Below are 20461 nucleotides of genomic sequence, written 5' to 3' on the forward strand. Positions count from 1 at the left end.
TCTCATAAATTTACCATTTATCTTCTCTCTGTATAAAGAGAATTACTGTAAAAGACAATGGGATGAATTGTGACTCTGGGGAAACTGCTCCAGTGCATCAGTTTTCTGCAGGCAGAGGCCGTAGGAAGCCATGTGATTTTAAACTTTGAACTTTATTTAAACATTTCTGACTCACTTCTTGCCCAGAATGCACATGGAGAGAGTGCACAACTGCCAATAGACGAAAATCATTTTGGTGCTTGGCTGCCTGTTGGTAAGTGACTGTTTTGGGAGCAAGGAGTTTTTGGAAGTTTAAGACGGGCAGGCTGCTGCTAGTCCTTCTGGTTCCACAAAGAAAATATATATATTTGCCTTATGTTTGATTTATATCTACCTTATGCTTCTGCCTGCATGGAAATTGTGCTGTGATGGAGGATAAGAAGGTATGGGGATATGAGGAAGAAGCAGATTTGTTGGATGAGTGGACAACGAGGGATGATGCAGTAAGGGATGATGCATTCCTACGTTCCTGGGGTGAAAAGGTGGTAATCTCATGTCTTTTCCTGCCTCTGGCCAGGAAATCTTTTGAGCCAGCAGACACAAAACTCGGAAGGGGAACTAAAACCAGAAATTCATTTGCACAATGTTTTTATTCATCATTATGCAATTGAAAGTCATTTTTTTCCCGGAGGAAAATATAACAACTGCAGCCTAAATTGGGAAATCTTTCCCACAGACTAAGCAAGCAGCATCCTGACATGGTGGTACTTTCAGAATCATTCCTTACAGACAATCTGCAAGACCCCTCCATCACAGCCCCTGGGTACATTCTATCCTCGTGACAGAAGCAACCCCCTAGAAAGAGTGACATTGTGGCATAGATGGGAGCAAATAGCTCAGGGAGTCCTCAACGTTGACTCCAGACTCTGAGAAGTATCAGGGCATCAAGTTGAACATAGAATTAAAAGCCCTCCTGATTTTCACTTTCCATTCTCCTTCAGCAGATGAATCAGTGCCCTTCCATGTTGAATAATACTTGGAAAAAGCACACAGAGTACTCCATGGTTTGCTATCACCCACACTGATGAAGCTGACCACATCCTGAAGGCCAAACCTTGATACCAGACTGAGCCTGCAGCAGATGATAAACAAATTAACATGAGGGATAACCCCATTTGACCTTGTCATCACCAGTCTACATATTTGCAGATGTATTTTCCATGACAGATTGGTGGAAATTAGCACCAGACAATCCTTGTGGAGATGTGTCATGCCTTCACAGCGTGGACTTCCCTCCATATTATTATGCAACATTACAATACTCACAATCTATAACCTCATGGCCCAGCTAATCCCTCATTCTACCATTATAACCAAGCCACCTTGTCAATTCTGGTTCACTGAAGAGTGCAGAAGGAGATGCCAGGAACTGCACCAGGCATACCTAAAAATGAGATGCCATCTAGGTTAATCTGCAACACAGGACTACATGCAAGCTAAACAGTAAAAGTGGCATGAAATGAACAAGGCCAAGCAATCACACAACCAACAAATCAGATCAAAGCACCACAGTCCTGCCACATCTAATTGTGAATAATCATAGATAGTTAAATAGCCAACAGGAACAGAATACCACAACTACATTTCTACATTCAGTGATGGAAGGGCCCAGCAAGTGAGTGCTAAAGACAAAACTGAAGTATTTTTAATAGTTCAACCAGAAGTGTCAGATGGATTTTTTATCTTTCTCTTGAGATCTTTACCATCACAGAAGCCAGTCTTCAGCCAATTCAATTCAAACCAGGTGACATCAAGAAACAGCTGAGAGCACTGTGTACAGCAAAGGCTCTGGGGCTGGACAACATCCTGGCTGTAGTATGGAACATGCTTCACCTTTAGCTGAACTAATAGAGTACTTTTACAACATTGGTATCTACCCATAATGTGGAGAGTTGCCCAGCTATGACCTGTTCACAAAAAGCTGGACAGATCCAATCCAATTAACTATCCCTCTAGCAGTCTACTCTCAATCATCAGCAAAGTGATGGAAGATGTTATCAATGGAACTATCAATTGGTGTTTTACCAATAACTTGTTTACTGTTGACCAATTTGATTTTCACCAGAACCACTTGATTCCAGATTTCATTACAATCTTGGTCCAAGCTGAATTCCAGAATTGAATTGAGAATGACTGGCCTTAACAGCAGGGAAACACAAACCAAGGGTGGTGTCCAGGAGCTCCAAATAAAACTGAATCAATGGGCATCAAGGGAAAATGCTCCAATGGTTGTTGTCACATTATGGAAAGGAAGATGATTATGGTTGTCAGAGGTCAATCATCCCAGCCCTAGTTCCTCAGGGCAGTTTCCTAAGCCCAGTCATCTTCAGCTGCTTTATCAATGGCCACCTTTCCAACATAAGAAAGTGGGAGTATTTGTTAGTGATTGCACAGTGTTCAATTCCACTCATAAGGTCTTAGCAAATGAAGCAGTTTGCATCTGCATGCAGCAAGAACAAGTCAGCATCGTAGTTTGGGCTCAGCAGCAAGTTGACATTCATGCTACAAAATGCCAAACGATAACTTTCTCCAGTATGAGAGATCTTTCCACTTAGCCTTGATATTTCATGTTATTATCATAATCAGAGCCCCCTCCGTTAACATCCTGAGGGCACTATTGGCCAGTCCAGGCACAAAAAAAACCTATGGCTACAAGAGCAGGTCAGAGATTGGATATCCTTTGGTATGTGACTCACCTCCTAACACTCCTGTAACTGCACTGTGTAGTGAATCGACCTGTACGATCGGTATGCAAGGCATGTTTTTCTCTGTACCTTGGTACAAGTGACAATAATAAACCAATACCAAAGAATTTCCACCATCTACAAGACCAGGTCAGGAATGCGATGGAATACTTTCCACAGGTCAGTATGGCTGCAGCTCCAATAACACTCAAGAAGCTCAACATCATCCAGGACATTTAATTGATGTCCCATTCGCCAAAATATTTATTTCCTTTGTCACTTGCACACTATGGCTGCTATGTCTACTACCAAAGAAACACACTGCAATTACTCTGACACCACCTCCCAAATCTGCAAGCTCCTCTATCCTAAAGGATCAGGGCAGTAAGCAGATGGGAAACCATTTAGAGATTCCCTCCATCATGACAACGTGGGAGTGCCATCATCAGAACAGTAATTCAACACAGTGGTTCACATTCTCATTGACAATTATTGGTTGCTTAGCTAGTGTGTCTCCTCATATTTTATAGTCAGCTATATTCACTATCCACTGCTGTGAAATCAAGAGGCTAATGGCTCACCACAAAGTCAGAGATGTATTGGAATGTTCTTTACTTGCATGGAATGCAGCTCTAACAACACTCAAGACATTTAGTAACTTCCAGGACAAAGTAAAATACCTGTTTTGCACCTCATCTACTACCATCAACATTCACTTCCTTTAACCACTAGTGAACCTTGATGGCAGTGTATGCCATATCCTGGATGCACAGCAGCAGTTTGTGAAGGCTTCTACAGCACCTTCTAATCTTGAGACCTTTGCTGATTACAAGGTGCTCGGGAACACCAGTGTTTGTGAGTTCCTTTCCAGACCTCACTGAAGTGGATTTATAATAATTATTTATTGTCATGAAAAATCTACAGATGTCCTTTTTTTTATCTTATGCTGGAAAACAGAAATCAAACTGAGTAAAGGGTTTCAGATGTTCCCCATGCTATAATCAACATTTTGTCCCTTGTCTATCATAAATATGTTAGAATGTTCATTTCAAACTTTTTCTGCATCCTTTCTCGACTGCTATTTTGTAAATAGGTATTACAATGAGTTTAATTGCCACTAAACTCTTTCCTAACATTCAGTAAAATTTTGAATTTAAACCTTTCCTAAAGAGATTACACATTTGGAGAAATTTGCCCAAAGCTTGCAACTGGACAAGGCATCTGATTTACAAAAACACCAAATGGAGACAGCCAAACTGGGACAGCAGATTATGAAACTGGAAAATGATCTCCACAACTGTCAAAAACTATACACCCAACAAGAACAGGTGAGCAGAGTTTAATACTGTTATTCCAGCTGTCTATTCTGAAAATGACAAGGAAAGTAATATACTTAATTGAAAGTGTAATTAATGTGAAACTGCAATGGGGAACTGCAATGGTAGAAATTTATCCTCTGCTGTATGTAATACACTGTACTGGTAGCATTAGCGAATCAATATCAGTTTCTTCTCCCAGGCCAAAATCCCTAGCATTGAGGCTATAACTATACTCAGCAGGCTCTGATGGGCAGGACACATTATTCCTATGCCCAACATCAGACTCCTAAAAGAAGCATTCTACTCTGAGCTCTGCCAAGACAAAAGGTTAGTGGATGGACAGAGATAACAATTCAAAGATATTCTTAAAACAGATCACGTGGGAGCCCAATGAAAATGGCGGAAGGGGTGCATCACCTCCACACTATGGGGGTGGTGCTTGCCCCATCAAGCACCTACAGTTCCATCTATGACAGGATCTGCAGGTCCCATATTGGCTTCATTAATCACCTCAAACCCATACAACTAGAGAGGAATCATCTTCAGTTTCAAAGTACTATCTAAGATAATGAATTGTGATATCAATGGAGGTGGAATTCAACGTGCATGCATTACTATGGTGTTTAGCACACCATACGCAAGACAAATTTCTACTCAAGTGCCTTTTTCCTAGCCAACAAAGATATAAACACAATATTGCATAACATTTGAGAATATTTTCAAAACATTAATTGATCTTAATGAACATGGCAGATTTGAAACCATTCCTTCATGATGATTAATATTAATACGAACTGCAAATACAAAGAAAATATGGAGATCCACAAGGATATATTTTCATCCCAAAGGCAGAATGTCTCCTCTATGTATTGCCGATGAGTGGGGTCAATCTGCCTGTGGTCACGAGCATTTTCATTAGACCAATTCCTGGAAAACCTACTGCATAACTAATTTATTCAGGATTCTACCCTCTTTAGCAATGTGTGTTGCACTCCCCTGAGAGTTATTCTAATCCAGCCTTTGCTTACCTAATGATGTGGAAAAAGTCATTAGCAATTTAGCATAAACATTGGTCAAAACTGATAGTAGCTTAAGGCAATTTGTGACTAATTTGCTGTCCTAAAAGTTTTTCATTTATAATTACCTAGTAATACATTGGGAGTTTTCTGAAGTAAAATAAAATTAACACATGGTGTGCTTTTTTAAAATATAGTCCTACTATATGCAATAACTTAGTCTTAATGAAAATGTTCTACTTACATTTCATAAATCTAACCGAGTATTATCATAAAGGATGTGTGACAAGGGGAAAAACTAATAATCAAGCCTTTCAGTTAAATAAGGCCTTCTGATTAAAAATGATTAATAGCTTTTTGTCTTAAAGAAAATGTATTGCCTTTCAACATCTTAGCAACAAAATTTATTTCAATCCCTATCTATTAAGTTAATGAATCTGCTGCTGTTGATTCATATTTCAGGGCCTAAATTAGATCTACTGTTTAGAGCCTCCATCATCAGCCTGTAGATGTATTCTTAATTCAGTTCTTCTGTGGTAGATGTGGTGTTTGAAGCTGTATCGTCACTTTGATGTTTCTTATTTAAGCTTTAATGCAGCCTCTGATGGGCACGATCAACTTTTGATCCAAGTGATTAAGCACAGGTTTTGGGCTGCTTAAATAATGCTCTTAGAAGTGAATTTTCACTGTACACACTCTCCATGGTTTCCTCCAAAGGCAATACAGAAGAGAGATGACCTCTTGAGAAAGTCCGAAGCAGACCTGCTCCAGGCTCGTGATAGTATCAAAGGGAAGGTAAGAGAAATTGAGAAGCAAGGCAGCGTGGTGAAAGCTCTAACGATGGATCTTCAGAGGCTGGAAAAGGAAATGCAGCAAAAGCAAAATGATAACAATTCCATCAAGACCGAGAGAGAGCAACTGAAACAGGATCTACAAAAGACCAACAAACAATGTAGAGAATTAGGTAAGACATGCAGGAATTTTCTGCTGTATTTGACGCTGTAAAATTTCAAATGCAATATCTCATTGACGCAACAAGCATATATCCCAAGTTGCTTGTCAAAAGTGTCTTTTATTTATTATTATGTCTGGATTATTTAAGTGCAAAATCCATTTTCCAGAAGATTTTTCTGCGTGTTCAATTTTAAATGACTTAAGATTCTGCTTGCAGATATTTCATTATCTTTTTGCACTTCATTGAATTAATCAGTTTCTAGAAGGATTAATACCTGTATTAATTACCTGTATTATCTCTACAGAAACCCAGTCTTGCATTACCTATCAGTGACATGTGAAAGGCCAGATTTTGTAGTGAAAATCAGCTGGCAACTTCTGGAATGCACGGTTAACACAAAGATCTAGCAGGTGTCCCACTGGTACCTTATCCTCTAGTATTATCAAGTATTATGAACTTGCTATACTGTAGTTGTAGATCTTGACTAAACCAAATACAAAGAGTTCAGTCAGGTCATTCCAATCTCAGTATCCTTTCAATAATTCAGTAAATCACAATTAATATGAAAGGAACTCACTTGTAGTGAAAATTAACTTTAAATAAATCTGAAATATAATTCCTTCAGTTTTAACTTTTACCTAAAATCTTTACCTAATAGTTCATTCCCTCTATTTCACTTCCTGTACCTGATATGATGTTGAATTCACAATTCCTGCTTCTGTACTCATTAAAGATTCTTCACTCAGGTTACTTCATCATATGGGACCCGGATGCTCTGAAGTTGGTAAAAATCAAAAAACTGCAGATGCTAGAAATCCAAAATAAAAATGGAAAATTCTGGAAACACTCAGCAGGTCAGGCGGCATCTGTGGAAAGAGAAACGGCTAAAGTTTTAGACTGCTTAAGTAATATTCTTAGAAGTGAATTTCCACTGTGCACACAATCGAGTTAATGTTTCTCTTTCCATTAATGCTACCCAACTTCTTGAGTTATTCCAGTATTTTCCATTAACCCTGAGAAGGGTGCTGCACCTTGCGCACATTAACAACCCTTTCCCATCTCCCTCCTCAAAAGCCCATGCTCAAACCTTTTAAGCAGCTACTCTGGTCTCTGTTGCCAATTCTCCTTTCTTTTTATTGTCATTGACCAATCTGTGCGCATCTTCACTGTAACATAATGCTTGCGTTGCATTTCCCACAGTATTGAAATGGCCCTAAACAAAGTTATACATTGTATACTAATTAACAATGCTCTCTTTGTCAGTTCTGTTCCCTGTTAAACTCTTGCAATAAAGCTAGAAAGGGTGCAGGAAAGCTTCCCAAGGATGTTACGGGGACTGGAGGTCTTGATTTATAAGGAGAGATTGGAAAGGCTGGGACTGTTTTCACTGGAGCAAAGGAGGCTGAGGAATGACTTTATTGAGATTTATAAAGTCATGAGGGCCATGGATAAGCGGATGGTCACTGTCTTTTTCCTCGGGTAGGGGAGTCCAAAACTAGAGACCATAGGTGTATGATGAGAAGGGAACGATTTAAAGGGAACCTGAGAGGCAAGTTTTTCACACAAAGGGTGGCGGTTGTATGGAATGAGCTGCCAGATGAAGTGGTAGAGGCAAATACAATCATAAAGTTTAAAAGCCATTTGGACAGGTACATGGATAAGAAAGGTTTAGAGGGATATGGGCTAAATACACACAAATGGGACTGGCTCAGGTGGGCGCTTTGGTTGACATGGATGAGTTGAGTGGAAGAGCCTGTTTCCATGCTGTACAACCCTATGATTCTTGGCAGCAATGAAACTGTTGAGAATATCATTCTCCTCCAATACCTTTCTTCCATTGTCTAGCTAAGGAGACTAGTTCTCATTTGAGTCCATTCTTAGTTATTCTATGTTAATTTTACCGTCTCTATCCAGATCATCTTCACCATTCTTCATCCTAACACCCTATCCATTTGAACCTGCCTTGGATGCTTCATTGTCTCATTAGTCTTTTAGCAACATCATTCAATGACATTTGATCAGGGTTCCCAATATCCACTGATAACACCGAGCTTTACCTTCCCCTTTTAGCTGTTAGGATGTTTGTCCAACATGCAGTCTTCTTTGAGCTGGAACTTCCCGATTCCAGTAACTCAAATCTTTACAGCTATCCTTATCGGAATTTACCTCTTTCTAACATATGCAATTCAAATCCTAAATCGCACTGCTTTATCTCCTTTGGCCAAACTTTTATCCATCCCCATTAATATCAACCTTCTAGTTCATTGTCATTTGGAACTGATGTAGTGCTGTGAAGTGCCCTTGCATATCATTCATACATAAGTAGAAATTGTTATTTTTGTAGTATGCCTTTGATCATCTTTCCTAACTTTTATCTCAGGTTCTATAGTTTACATTTTCCCTAAGGTGCATTTTTTTTAATGTTTTAATATTTTAAAGGTGCTTTATTGTTGCATGTTACTTAGTGCACACTAATTTGAAAATGTGCCATTGATGTAGGGATTCATATTCAGTAGCTTAAGCACCAAACCAGGGGGTTGCTCCATCCTGGTGTTTCTCAAGTGCACCAACAGGGGATCAAAAGGAGAGGTATTCCTAAAGTCTGCCCTGCTCTGATATGCATGGTTCAATTAAGCTGCTGGTTAAAGATAATCCATGGAATATTCACAGTGAGGTATTTGAAATGTTTGGGAGAGTTTCTCTTGTTGAAGGTGGTTCTGTATGCCAGTAACTTGGTAAAAATCCTACCTTTGTCCTTTGTCAATCCAAGTCTTAATACTTCCCTTAATACTAGTTTAGACTGGGATGGACTGTTCAATTATTAGAGCAGTTATGAATGGAGCTTTAAACTGTAAAAACATTGATATATTGATTCACGTTTATAACAGATTATCTGTAAGCAGGTTATGTGAGAGGAAGAGGCTAATAGGGAAGTAAGAAATTATCAAAGAACATTGGTTAGTTTTGTTTGCAAACATTCAATATGGTAACATCATCCACTTTGGAACTAAGAAACGCAATTCAGAATATTCTCTTAATGGAGGTACCAGGAGTTACAGAAGAGAACAAAGCTAATGGATTGGTACAAAAAGTAATGAAAAAGTCAAATTGAATGTTAACCTCTATGTCAAGCCAAAATATAAAAAGTACATCTCAGTCTGGTAAAATTGGCTCTATACTAATTTAAAGTCTTTATTGTCATTTTATCTTTGTCCTGTTCAAGAAACATGGTAAATCCAACAAAATGTTTATTATTATAACAAAGTCCTCTCCTACTGATACTCCTTCTCCCTATCAAGCTTCATTCCCTAAAACTAAGCCCAGAATTGTGCTCCCTGTTATTGGGCTTGCTGCATATTGGCTAAAATGAAAAGGTTCAGCTGTATTCAGTTTAAGAATTTTTGTAAACTACGTATTTTACGTCTTGTACACCCAATTCATGTGAGGGTAATTGAAACCTCCCCCCAGTGTTTTTACACTGAATAGAAATTTGCTTACACATTTGCTCTTTTTCAATTTCCCTCAGACTGTTTTGGGGTCTAATTCAACTTTTGACAACATTGTTTGTTCTTTAGTTCAAGCCACATAACCTCATTTGACAATTTTTGTAGGTCATGACCTTTTGAACTAATTTCTATGGGTAAGAAATTAGCAGATGCCAGATATTTATTGGTTTTGGTTTGTTATTGTCACATGTACTGAAATACAGTGCAAAGCTTTTGTTTTGCTTTGCATCCAGACAATTCATGCCTCACACAAGCGCATCCAGGTAGTAAGTAGAAAGCAATGCAGAATATAGTGTTGCAGTTACAGAGAACGTGCAGTGCAGGTAGACAAATAAAGCACAAGGGCCACAATGAGACAGATTGGGAGATCAAGAATTCACCTTTTAGCATATGAGAAGTCCATTCAAGAGTCTGATAATGGTGGGATAGAAGTTATCCTTGAGTCTGGTGGTTCATATTCTCAGGCTTTTGTATCTTCTGCTCAGCAGAAGAGGGGGAAAAGACAGAATGACTGGGGTGGGAGGGGTCCTTGATTATGTTAGCGGCTTTCCTGAGGCAGCGGGAAATGTAGTCAGAGTCAATGATGGGGAGGCTGGTTTGTGAGATGGACTGGGTTGTATTCACAACTCTGCAATTTCTTGAGCAACACATGAATGCTGGAGGAAGTCAGCAGGTTAGGCAGCATCTATGGAGGGGAATGGACAGTCGATGTTTCGGGTTGAGACCCTTCTTCAGGACTGGAAAGAAAGGGGAAATAGCCAGTATAGAAGGGGAGGAGGGGTTGGAGTGAGGGCTGGCGGGTGATTGGTGAATCCAGGTGAGGGGGGAAGATAGATAGGTGGGAGAAGGGGGGAGTGGGAATGATGTAAGAAGCTGGGAGGTGAGAGCTGGAAGTGACAAAGGGCTGAGGAAGATGGAATCTGATAGGAGAGGACAGTGGACCATGGAAAAAAGGGAAGGAGGTGAGGAGGAGAACAAGAGGGAAGAATGTGTGGGTGATAGGCAGATTGGGAGGGTGGGGAAGAGGAGAGAGAACGGATGATGGGGCTGGTGAGATAAGGGAAAACAAAGGGGGGACAGAGGGGAGCGGTTACCAGAAGTTGGAGAAATCATTGTTCATGCCACCAGGTTGGAGACTACCAAGGCGGAATATGAGGTGCTGTTTCTCTAATCTGCGTCTGGCCTCAACTTGGCAGTACAAGCCTTGGACAGACATGCGGTGTGGGAATGGGAAGTGGAATTAAAATTGCTGGCCACCGGGAGATCCTGGCTGTTCTGGCGGATGGAGCAAAGGTGCTCAACACCCACACATTCCTCCCTCCAGTTCCCCTCCTCACCTCCTTCCCTTTATTCCATGGTCCACTGTACTTTCCTATCAGATTCCATCCCTTTGTCACTTTCACCTATCACTTCCCAGCTTCTTACATCATTCCCACTTCTCCCCCCCACCTGCCTATCTTCCCCCTCTCACCTGGATTCACCTATCACCCGCCAGCTCTCACTCCACCCCCTCCCCTTTTATACTGGCCATCTCCCCTCTTTCCAGTCCTGAAGAAGGGTCTGGACCCAGAACACTGACTGTTCATTTCCCTCCATAGATGCTGCCTGACCCATTGATTTCCTCCAGCATTTTGTGTGTTGCTCCAGATTACCAGTATCTGTAGTCTCTCTTGCGTCTCTGCCATTTCTTGTGGTCTTCAGCAGACCAGTTGCCAGACCAAGCTGTGATGCATCTGGATAGGATGCTTTCTATGGTGCATCCATAAAAATTGGCAAAACTTGATAATGTCAACACGTGTACAAAATAAAACAGGGAAAGTGATACTTGCATTTGGGTGAATTGCAACAGGAAGTGGGAGTTACTGAGAGGGGAATGAATGTTTAGCATAAGGGCAATGTGGTTTTGGCTTTGAGCTATTATAAATGTCCAAAGTTTGTCTAAAAGTACTTCCCTACAGAAGATAGACTCACTCTGCTTTGCCAAACATTGAGTGCAGGACTCAGTACCATTGCCATTAATTTGCATACAGTTTCAATTGCTGATAATAACATACTTGGCATACTGATTTAGGATTATCCACCAATGAGGCAATATTTCCCCAAGAGGTTCTTTATATATCTCGACACCCAAAGCATCATAAACAACAAATTAATGGATAAGAAACATCAGTGCAAAAGGGGTCATTGTTGAGCTTCAGTGGCCAGATCCAAAGTCTGGAGTACAGTAAACTCCATCTTTCAAGTATTCAACTTTTATGGTTTCTCGACACCCACTGATACCCCTCTAACATGGCCCCAAAGAGAAAAACAAATGCTTGGAAAGTGAGAAATTGATCAAGCACTGTCCCCATACCCGGAAATACTTAAGCAGAGAAAACAACTGTCTATCATCATGTTCTTCAACAAAGCTCGTACCTCTTCCTCTCCTCCACCACGATCCTCTTGGCATCGTCTTTAGAGTTATCACCGCTGCCTGCCTCTCCTGTTTGTACGGTTGATGTAATGATCTTACAGAGGAGCAGTAAAAATGCGTCATATGGTATTCATAAGGTAAGTTTATTAACTGTGTTATATGATTATATATTCCACCTTGCATACAATCTCTACTTACCATTTTTTGACTTCTGTACTGACATAAAAATGCTATCCACAGTTTTTGGGACTCATAAACATTTCTGGAACATATCCCACACAAATTTGAGGGTTTACTGTAACACTGTGGAGTAGCATGTCCCTTTTAAATTCTTAAATAGATATGAGATCAGTTTAAGCTTACATAATAGCTGAAATGAAGTTTTCAAAATTATTTAGAAAGGCTGTTTGAAATAGCATAAGCTAGAAATACATTTATGTATATGTATTTCTGCTTCAAAAGCAAATGACAATTTCACTGGCTTGTGACTGAAAAAATACTATTGTTTTAATGTTTAGATCAAACTAATCTAAAATTTAGAATATTTCTGCAATGACTATCAGCTTACTAACATTTATATTTTAGATACTTGACATACAGTAACTATCAATTACCTGTAGCAATCAGAAATGATGGGAAATTTAGATTTTCCCTAAGTTGTTTATGGCAAATGATAATAGTCCAAAATTTGCAATCAGCAGTGAAGTGGCAGGACTAGTAGATTGTGTGCACCTCAGAAAAAAAGGTTGCCTACAAAGGTTTAGTTCTCTATGGCAAGAACTTACATTTTTTCTGACTGGTTCATATGATTCCTGTTGCTGAACAATTGTGTCATCAAGCTGGCTAAGCAATAAATTATCAAGATCAGCATGCCAGGCAGCAATTTTTTTTAAATGTTTTTACCATTATACAAGGTACAAACTAAAGATTGGAACATACATGTGGTTAAAGTAGAAGCTGAGATATCATAGTTTATATCTTTTCTTACTTTCTTCAAATCCTTCATTTTTAGATGTTCAAACAAATGACATTACAGATATAAGTAGAATTTCTTAGGACCAGATAGTTTGCTAAATGGTAATTAGGTCAAAGTATGTGGTCAAAAATTCATTTAGATCTCACATAATCAAGCGTCAATTTTTTAGGGTATTTTGTAGCAGGACTGGCTTGTAAGTTGCTTAACTTAACAGTAGTTATGATGATATACCTCTTTTCTGTGGGAATAGCAGTACAGGACAGCTTGTAAAGACATTTGAATCCCTGGTAGCAATTCGAGATTACTACATTAATCTATGCACATGCAAAAATCCCAAAGTTAGTGTCAGTTTCTCACAGGAATAACACCAAACACCGATAATTTTATCATCATAACATCCAGGCTAATGCATGTTAAGAGAAGCATACTTAGAACCATAGAAAACTACAGCACAGAAAACAGGCCATTCGGCCCTTCTAGTCTGTGCCGAAACATTATTCTGCTAGTCCCATTTACCTGCCCCCAGCCCATACCCCTCCAGACCTCTCTCGTCCATGTATCTATCCAATTTACTCTTAGAAGTTAAGAGCGAGCCCGCATTTACCACATCAGATGGCAGCTCATTCCACACTCCCACCACTCTTTGAGTGAAGAAGTTCCCTCTAACGTTCCCCCTAAAGCCATGTCCTCTCGTACTTATCTCTCCTAATCTAGGTGGAAAGAGCCTACTTGCATTAACCCTGTCTATGCCCCTCATCACTTTATAAACCTCTATCATATCTCCCCTCATTCTTCTCCGCTCCAAGGAATAAAGTCCTAACATGCTCAATCTTTCCTTATAACTCAACTCCTGAAGACTCGGCAACATTCTTGTAAATCTCCTCTGCACTCTTTCAATCTCACTAACATCCTTCCTGTAGTTTGGCGACCAGAACTGCACACAATATTCTAAATTTGATCTCACCAATGACTTATACAACCTCACCAAAACATTCCAACTCCTATATTCAATACCTTGATTTATAAATGCCAGGATGCCAAAAGCCTTTTTTACAACCCTGTCTACCTGTGACTCTACTTTCAAGGAATTATGTATCTGAACACCCAGATCCCTTTGTTCCTCTGCACTCCTCAGTGCCCTACCATTTACTGTGTATGTCCTCCCTTGATTTGTCCTTCCAAAATGCAACACCTCACACTTGTCTGCATTAAATTCCATCTGCCATTTTCTGGATCATTTTTCCATTTGGTCCAGATCCCTCTGCAAGGTTTGAAAGCCTTCCTCACTGTCCACTACACCTCCAATCTTAGTGTCATCCGCAAATTTACTAATCCAATTTACCACATTATCGTCTAGAACATTGATATATGCAACAAACAACAATGGCCCCAACACAGATCCCTGAGGCACACCACTAGTCACAGGCCTCCAATCTGAGAAACAACCATCCACAACCACTCTGTCTTCTCCCACTCAGCCAATTTCGAATCCAGTTTACAACCTTTCCATGGATACCCATTGACTGAACCTTCTGAACTAATCTCCCATGTGGGACCTTGTCGAAGGCCTTACTAAAGTCCATGTAGACAACATCCACAGCCCCACCTTCATCTACTTTCTTAGTGACCTCCTCAAAAAACTCCACAAGATTCGTTAAACACGATCTACCACGCACAAAACCAAATACTTAAGAACATAAGAAATATAGAATGAGAAAAGACAATCTACCTGAAGCCCCCATGGATCAAATACATTCTGCATTAACATTGTTACTTAAGACCCAAATAATATTGGTTTCGTAGGGTCCAAAATTTCAGCCCCAGTTCTGCTGCAAAAGAATGTGAACTTCCTCCCCAATTCTAATACTTAGAACATAGGACTGGCATAGGACATAACAACAGTACCAAAATGTACTGTGCAGCATCCCGAAATCATGAAAGCCATCCCACTTTCTGCTTTACATAATAGACCAAAGACGAAGTTTTTAAAATTATTCATTTCCCACAACGGTACAATCACTTCATGAGACAATTCATCTATTCTTGATCAATGATTTTTCCTGATTCAGTAGTTTCTTCAGAACTTACATGTACGTTTTGCAGTTGACATTGCTGCAGAATCTAATTAAGGTTTTCCTGTTGAAATTCTTTAAAACCCTTAAGAGAGTCACTAAAAGTTATTGTTAGACATGCAGGGACCAGTAGAAAGATTCCCTTGTCCTCCTCCTAGCTGAAATTTATGATGGAGCTTCACTGTGGTAGAATCCCTGTAGATCACCTCAATCTAAATTGAACCATATAGTTTTCAGTCATGGTTCCAACAAAATATCTGTCTATCTTATTTCTGAACAAGTTATTTATTCAGTCTCAGCCTACAATAATCTAACATGGCATCAGCCCTGCCTCATGCTGTTACCTCTTGATTCAGACTGTTGTGGTTTCATATTATCTCAAGACACTTGAGTGCATGACTAACTAATTCTCAGAGGAACTATCACACACACGTGTGTTTGGATGAATATTAAATTGAAGTGGCGAGGAAGATCTCATGGACCTTTTGAAGATGCTTGGGGATTATCCCTGTATCTTGACCAACATTTATCCCTCAACCAACACCACCAAAAATAGATTATGTTATTATTATTTATTGTTATTATTATAACTTATCTCTGCTGCTTCTGAGACCTTGTCTGCAAATTGGCTGCCACTCTTTCTACATAACAACACCAGAGCCAAAATATACTACATTAGCTGTGAAGTTATTTGCAGCATCCTAATTTCATGAAAGCTATCCCACTTTCTGCTTTACATAAATATGAGTCATCCAAAATCCTATACTTCATGTTCTGCGAAATTACATTCGCCCATCACTTCTGGGTTTACTGAACTGACTTAGCTCTTTATTGAGCAACACATGGATTTTTAAATTATCCTCCTTGTTTTCATTTCTGTCCCTGACCTCATCTCCTCTGACCAACTTAGAAAGTAATGCACTCCTACAATTGTGGCTTCTTGAGCATCCCTGATTTTACTTGCCCCACCAGTGGCAGGCATGCCTTTGGTTGTCAAAGCCCAAAATGGAATTTCTTCTCACATCCTTTCTATCTACTTTGCTTCCCCCTGTAAGATGCTCCTTAAAATTCTTTGATTAAGCTATAAGTAATCTGATTAAGTATTTCTTTGTTTAGTTCAATGTCAAAATTTGTGAAGGATCTTGAGCCATCATAATACAATAAAAGTACTATATTAATGCAATTTGTAACAGGTAAGAGTGTAGGTACTATTTCTGTTTATAATTAGCTAATTGCAACTGCAGCATTAAGATCACTTTGGACTTCTCTGCTGCATGATTGAATTGTGACGTTGGAACTGGACAAGATACTAAAGTGATTTTGAATGCAACTAATCAATGAAGCTACAGGAGCGATGTATCCCAGTCTGAAATGATAGGGGCAATCTGCACTCCGTTAATAGTATTGAAAACCAAAACTTAATTGCCCATCAATATTATAAATTTATAATTGAATGCAATATATTGTGTATCACAATAGCATGCTTGTTATTTTAAGACATATGATTAATTTTGTTAAACCTGGAAAAATATAAATAAAAGCAGTACTGGGAATTAGTCAAATATAGACAAATAGAGCTGTGCCTATTCTCTGTTTAAAAATAGTGTTATAGTAATAAGTATTGTTTCCAAAGAGATAATATTTAAATGGCAATTGATTTTCCAGTATATATAACTATAATGTAAAATAATGTTTGTATTGTAGTTCAATAAATGCATATAATAAACTGCCATAAACTAAAATTTGTTTTGAGAGTCTCAACTCCTTTTGATTGCTATTCATTTAGCAATATATTGGGATTGTACATGGGATATACAAGTATATGAAGTGTATTGGGATTGCTGCACACACCAAATGCATATGCCCTAAATATCTGCTTTACCACACCAAATATATTGTTTTGTTTTTTGCCATTTTTCCTTCATTACCTTGGGTTGGTTCATTTCTCTATCCTTTGATAACAATTACTAAAGTATACCTAAGATTTAAATAGTGTCTCTAATGTATATAAAAAAAATAATGAATTGTTATAATTATTCTGATTACTCCTTTTGTATCTCAAAGCTATGTATTTTTTGCTTTGTGACTGACCTGGAAAAGACTTAATGATCTTGTTTCTAAACCTTGTATATCAGTTACGCATTATAGAGATACAGCATCTCTTAGCCTTTTGCCTATCATCAGAATTGTCCTTTGCTGTATTAGAAATGTAGCATTGCCTTAGGCAATGAATTGATGAACCTTTTTATTTCTTACTTATCTGGCTCTGCTAACAAGGGATGGGATTTTGGAGCTTATTAAAACTATCCATGGAGAGAGGTCAATCCTTTTCAGACATTGGGGAAGTAAAGAGAAAAGATTTCCTTTTTACTTAAGCTGATTTTGCTAATTTGCCTATGCAACTAAAACACATGGTTATTTTTAAGATGCATGCAAGAACTGATGTATGCAAAGACTGATTTTAGAGGTTGATGATGTTAGCAAGAATTAGTAGCTTACAAGAGAGGTGCTTCACACATTTTATATTTAAGTCCTATTAGGCATTTTGCTCTCCTAATGATTTTTCCTTGTGGGCCACATTTCCCTCGCTGAACAAAGGCCCCGTTTTATCATTCCTTCCCAGAAAGAAGAGTGGAAATGAAGTAAATGAGGAATTTTTCAGCTTCTACGTACCTCTCGATTAATTTTTTTGATCCATTCAACACAGATTTATGGGCCTGACAAGTTCAGTAACTGCTTGCTGTAATCCCTCCTTAGAGAGAAGAGAAGATGGAGGAAAACCTCATTATTGTAGTGAAACAGCAGTAACTGACACTTCCTATTGGTCATTTATTGTGTTCACTAGCATGGACATTACTTATGTTCCTGATCATTTTACAAATGTGACAATAACAATGACAAAGATATCTGAATCCTGCTGACCTACACAAGATCTAATACTTTGAGTTGGACTAACATGGTAAATTGTACTGCTGAATGTTTTTCTCTTGTGAATATAGAACCAAAATAGATTAGCTAAATAAAAAGAAGTGCCCAATATAGCTCTTTTACAAGTACATGTTTAAATTATATTTTAATTGATTCTTATTAAATGTGTGTTGAACTTTAACTTGTTATCAATAATGTGACCTTACCCCAAATTAGGTCAGAAATTATTATGCAAAATACACAACTGGGGAGCTAACCATCCTAGAAATAGCATCCCAGCCTATTCATCTTTTATTAGTATTTGTTTGTCCAGATTCCCAGCCATGCAACATTTTTCACTGCAGAGATTTTATTGTTTTCCAATTTTATTCATTCAACAATTCTGGCAGGGTATCGTGTATTAATTATATGCACTTTATAGAGAACTTGTTTGCATTTGTATTGCATATTACATCATCAGTATGCTGCAAAGTAGTTCACAATAAATTTATGACTTTTGAAGTACAGTACTGTTGTTATGTAGATAAACATAATAACCAGATTGAATATAACAAAATCTCACTATTTGCAAACATGATAGATCTTAAAATAATAATAAATGTTATTTAATAAATAGTGGTTTACATCATCAATGCAGCTCAACATAATGCATTAATGTTATTCAGGGACATCCACGATTGCTCAGCGGCGATGTAAGACTAGTGTTGTTCATGAAGACTTTAAAATCTTAAGTTAATAGCCAATATTTTGCAATGTCATGAAAAATGGCACTTGCCATACATACTCCAGACGGCTACTCACAAAAGATTTGCAGGTTTCAGAGTGTAGTTTTACATTTGATCCTGCACAGCACCCAAGAAATCTGTGGTACCTGTGGCCTGGGTAATAGATAGAGTGGCTCTTCCACCAACCTAAGTCGGAGAGGTATCTTGGCAGTAGTTATCATGCAGCACACTGTTGAAAGTTCACTTATTCCAGCCATAATCTTAGAGCTAGTGACTGGTGCCCCACATTCATCATTAATTTTAGTATTGAGTTCAACAGTGAGAACTGCACATTGCACCCTGTTATGAAGTGGGATATCTTTAACAGAAGCTTCTGTACTTCCTTAATTAACTGCGCGTATGCATTTACCAAAAGTCACTTCTTGATTTAACCCACAGCATGCTGTTAGCCTTGTCCTCATTCTTATCACAAAATCTGGCCCATTACATTAAAATGAGGCAAGTTTGGAAAAAATGAATCATTTGTTTCTTTATTGCATTACCATTCAGTTACATACATTATCAATTCAACAGATTGCAAATAGGTCTTAAAGTAGCAATGTTCTGTCATTACTTTTGTCCCAGTGGGTGTGATGTACATTTAAAATCGAATCTATGGCAACCAAACAATGATTTTTTTTTTGCATTTTGAATATTTGCATGAGAATAGTAATATACATGTTTAAAGTATTGATAATGAAGCATTTCCTAAGGTGAATGGACTGTTGTGTTGTGCACTAAGTTCATTATTGCAGGAATTATTATTGAAGTAGTAGCAAAATTATGAATCCTATCATGATTGTGACTGTTTTTCTTCACAGTGCAAGAGCTGGCACACCAAGAGGAGAAACTTTTATTGATGGGGAACAGCCTGCAAACCACACAGGATCAAGTCCGTGATCGTATTGCAGAAGCAGTACGACATGAACAAGCAAATCGGAAACTACAGTCGGAACTCAAAGCACTGAAAGAACAGACAATTAACCAAAAAGAGAAGGAAGATTACAGGTAAAATAGTTATTGCATTGTTTGCTACTGTGTCCTATTAATCATAATTTAATGTACTCAAGTTTTCAGTCAAATGGATTCATGGTCTAATCAATGCAGGTACAGCAAAGAGCAAATATTACAAGACTTTGAGTTGTATATGTTTTGTGTCAGCTTTTGCTGATATAAATTTCAGTGCCTATATTTATAACGGAAATTGTCTGTTAACTTGAAGTTGTAATTATACTCTCCCACATATGGTGGTGCTATATCACTTCAGCTTTGCATCTCTATTTTCCTGCTCCCAAAGTTGCGTGCATTTTACTATTTAACTATATTGACATGAAGACACACCATATAATACAAATATGACAATGTATTTGAATTTAAAATGAGGGCTGAATTGTGTATTTGGATCTTTTTGTGGTTATCCTACAGTAACAAAGTTTTCTGGAACAAATCTGAGACAAAGATTGTGGAAGCACAGCAATTTCTCCTCATCATTGTAGCGAAACAGTTTGTTTTTTAAGTTCAGTTATGCATTCTTTTATCCTCTTCTATTCAGTCTCTTACCCTCTGTCCTGTTCTTCTGTTCAATCTCTTACCCCATCCCACTCCTGATCTTCTGCTTTTCTCCAAGCTCCTTCATGTTTTCTGACAACCTAGCAAAGAAAACAGTGTTCCAGGCCACAGGTGTGGAGGACAACTATACTACTTGCACGTACAACCATAACATCAGGTCAGCTGGCATGGCTCTGTTTGGTGCTAGGGCTGATTTTCTAGAAATGTGCATGATCGCCTC

At 38.5% G+C, this 20461-nt stretch overlaps 1 protein-coding gene across 1 annotated transcript in view; it reads left to right on the forward strand.

Moving 5' to 3' along the window:
• Nucleotides 1-20461, forward strand: part of LOC127577465 (polyamine-modulated factor 1-binding protein 1) — a 135714-nt gene that overhangs the window by 104334 nt on the left and 10919 nt on the right. The window contains exons 16-18 of the mRNA XM_052028690.1: nucleotides 3894-4051; nucleotides 5776-6022; nucleotides 19494-19680. Of these exons, the coding sequence (XP_051884650.1) occupies nucleotides 3894-4051; nucleotides 5776-6022; nucleotides 19494-19680 (592 nt within the window). The remainder of the gene's footprint in view (nucleotides 1-3893; nucleotides 4052-5775; nucleotides 6023-19493; nucleotides 19681-20461) is intronic.

This window comes from Pristis pectinata, chromosome 13 (genome assembly GCF_009764475.1).
Source record: "Pristis pectinata isolate sPriPec2 chromosome 13, sPriPec2.1.pri, whole genome shotgun sequence".
NCBI lineage: Eukaryota > Metazoa > Chordata > Chondrichthyes > Rhinopristiformes > Pristidae > Pristis > Pristis pectinata.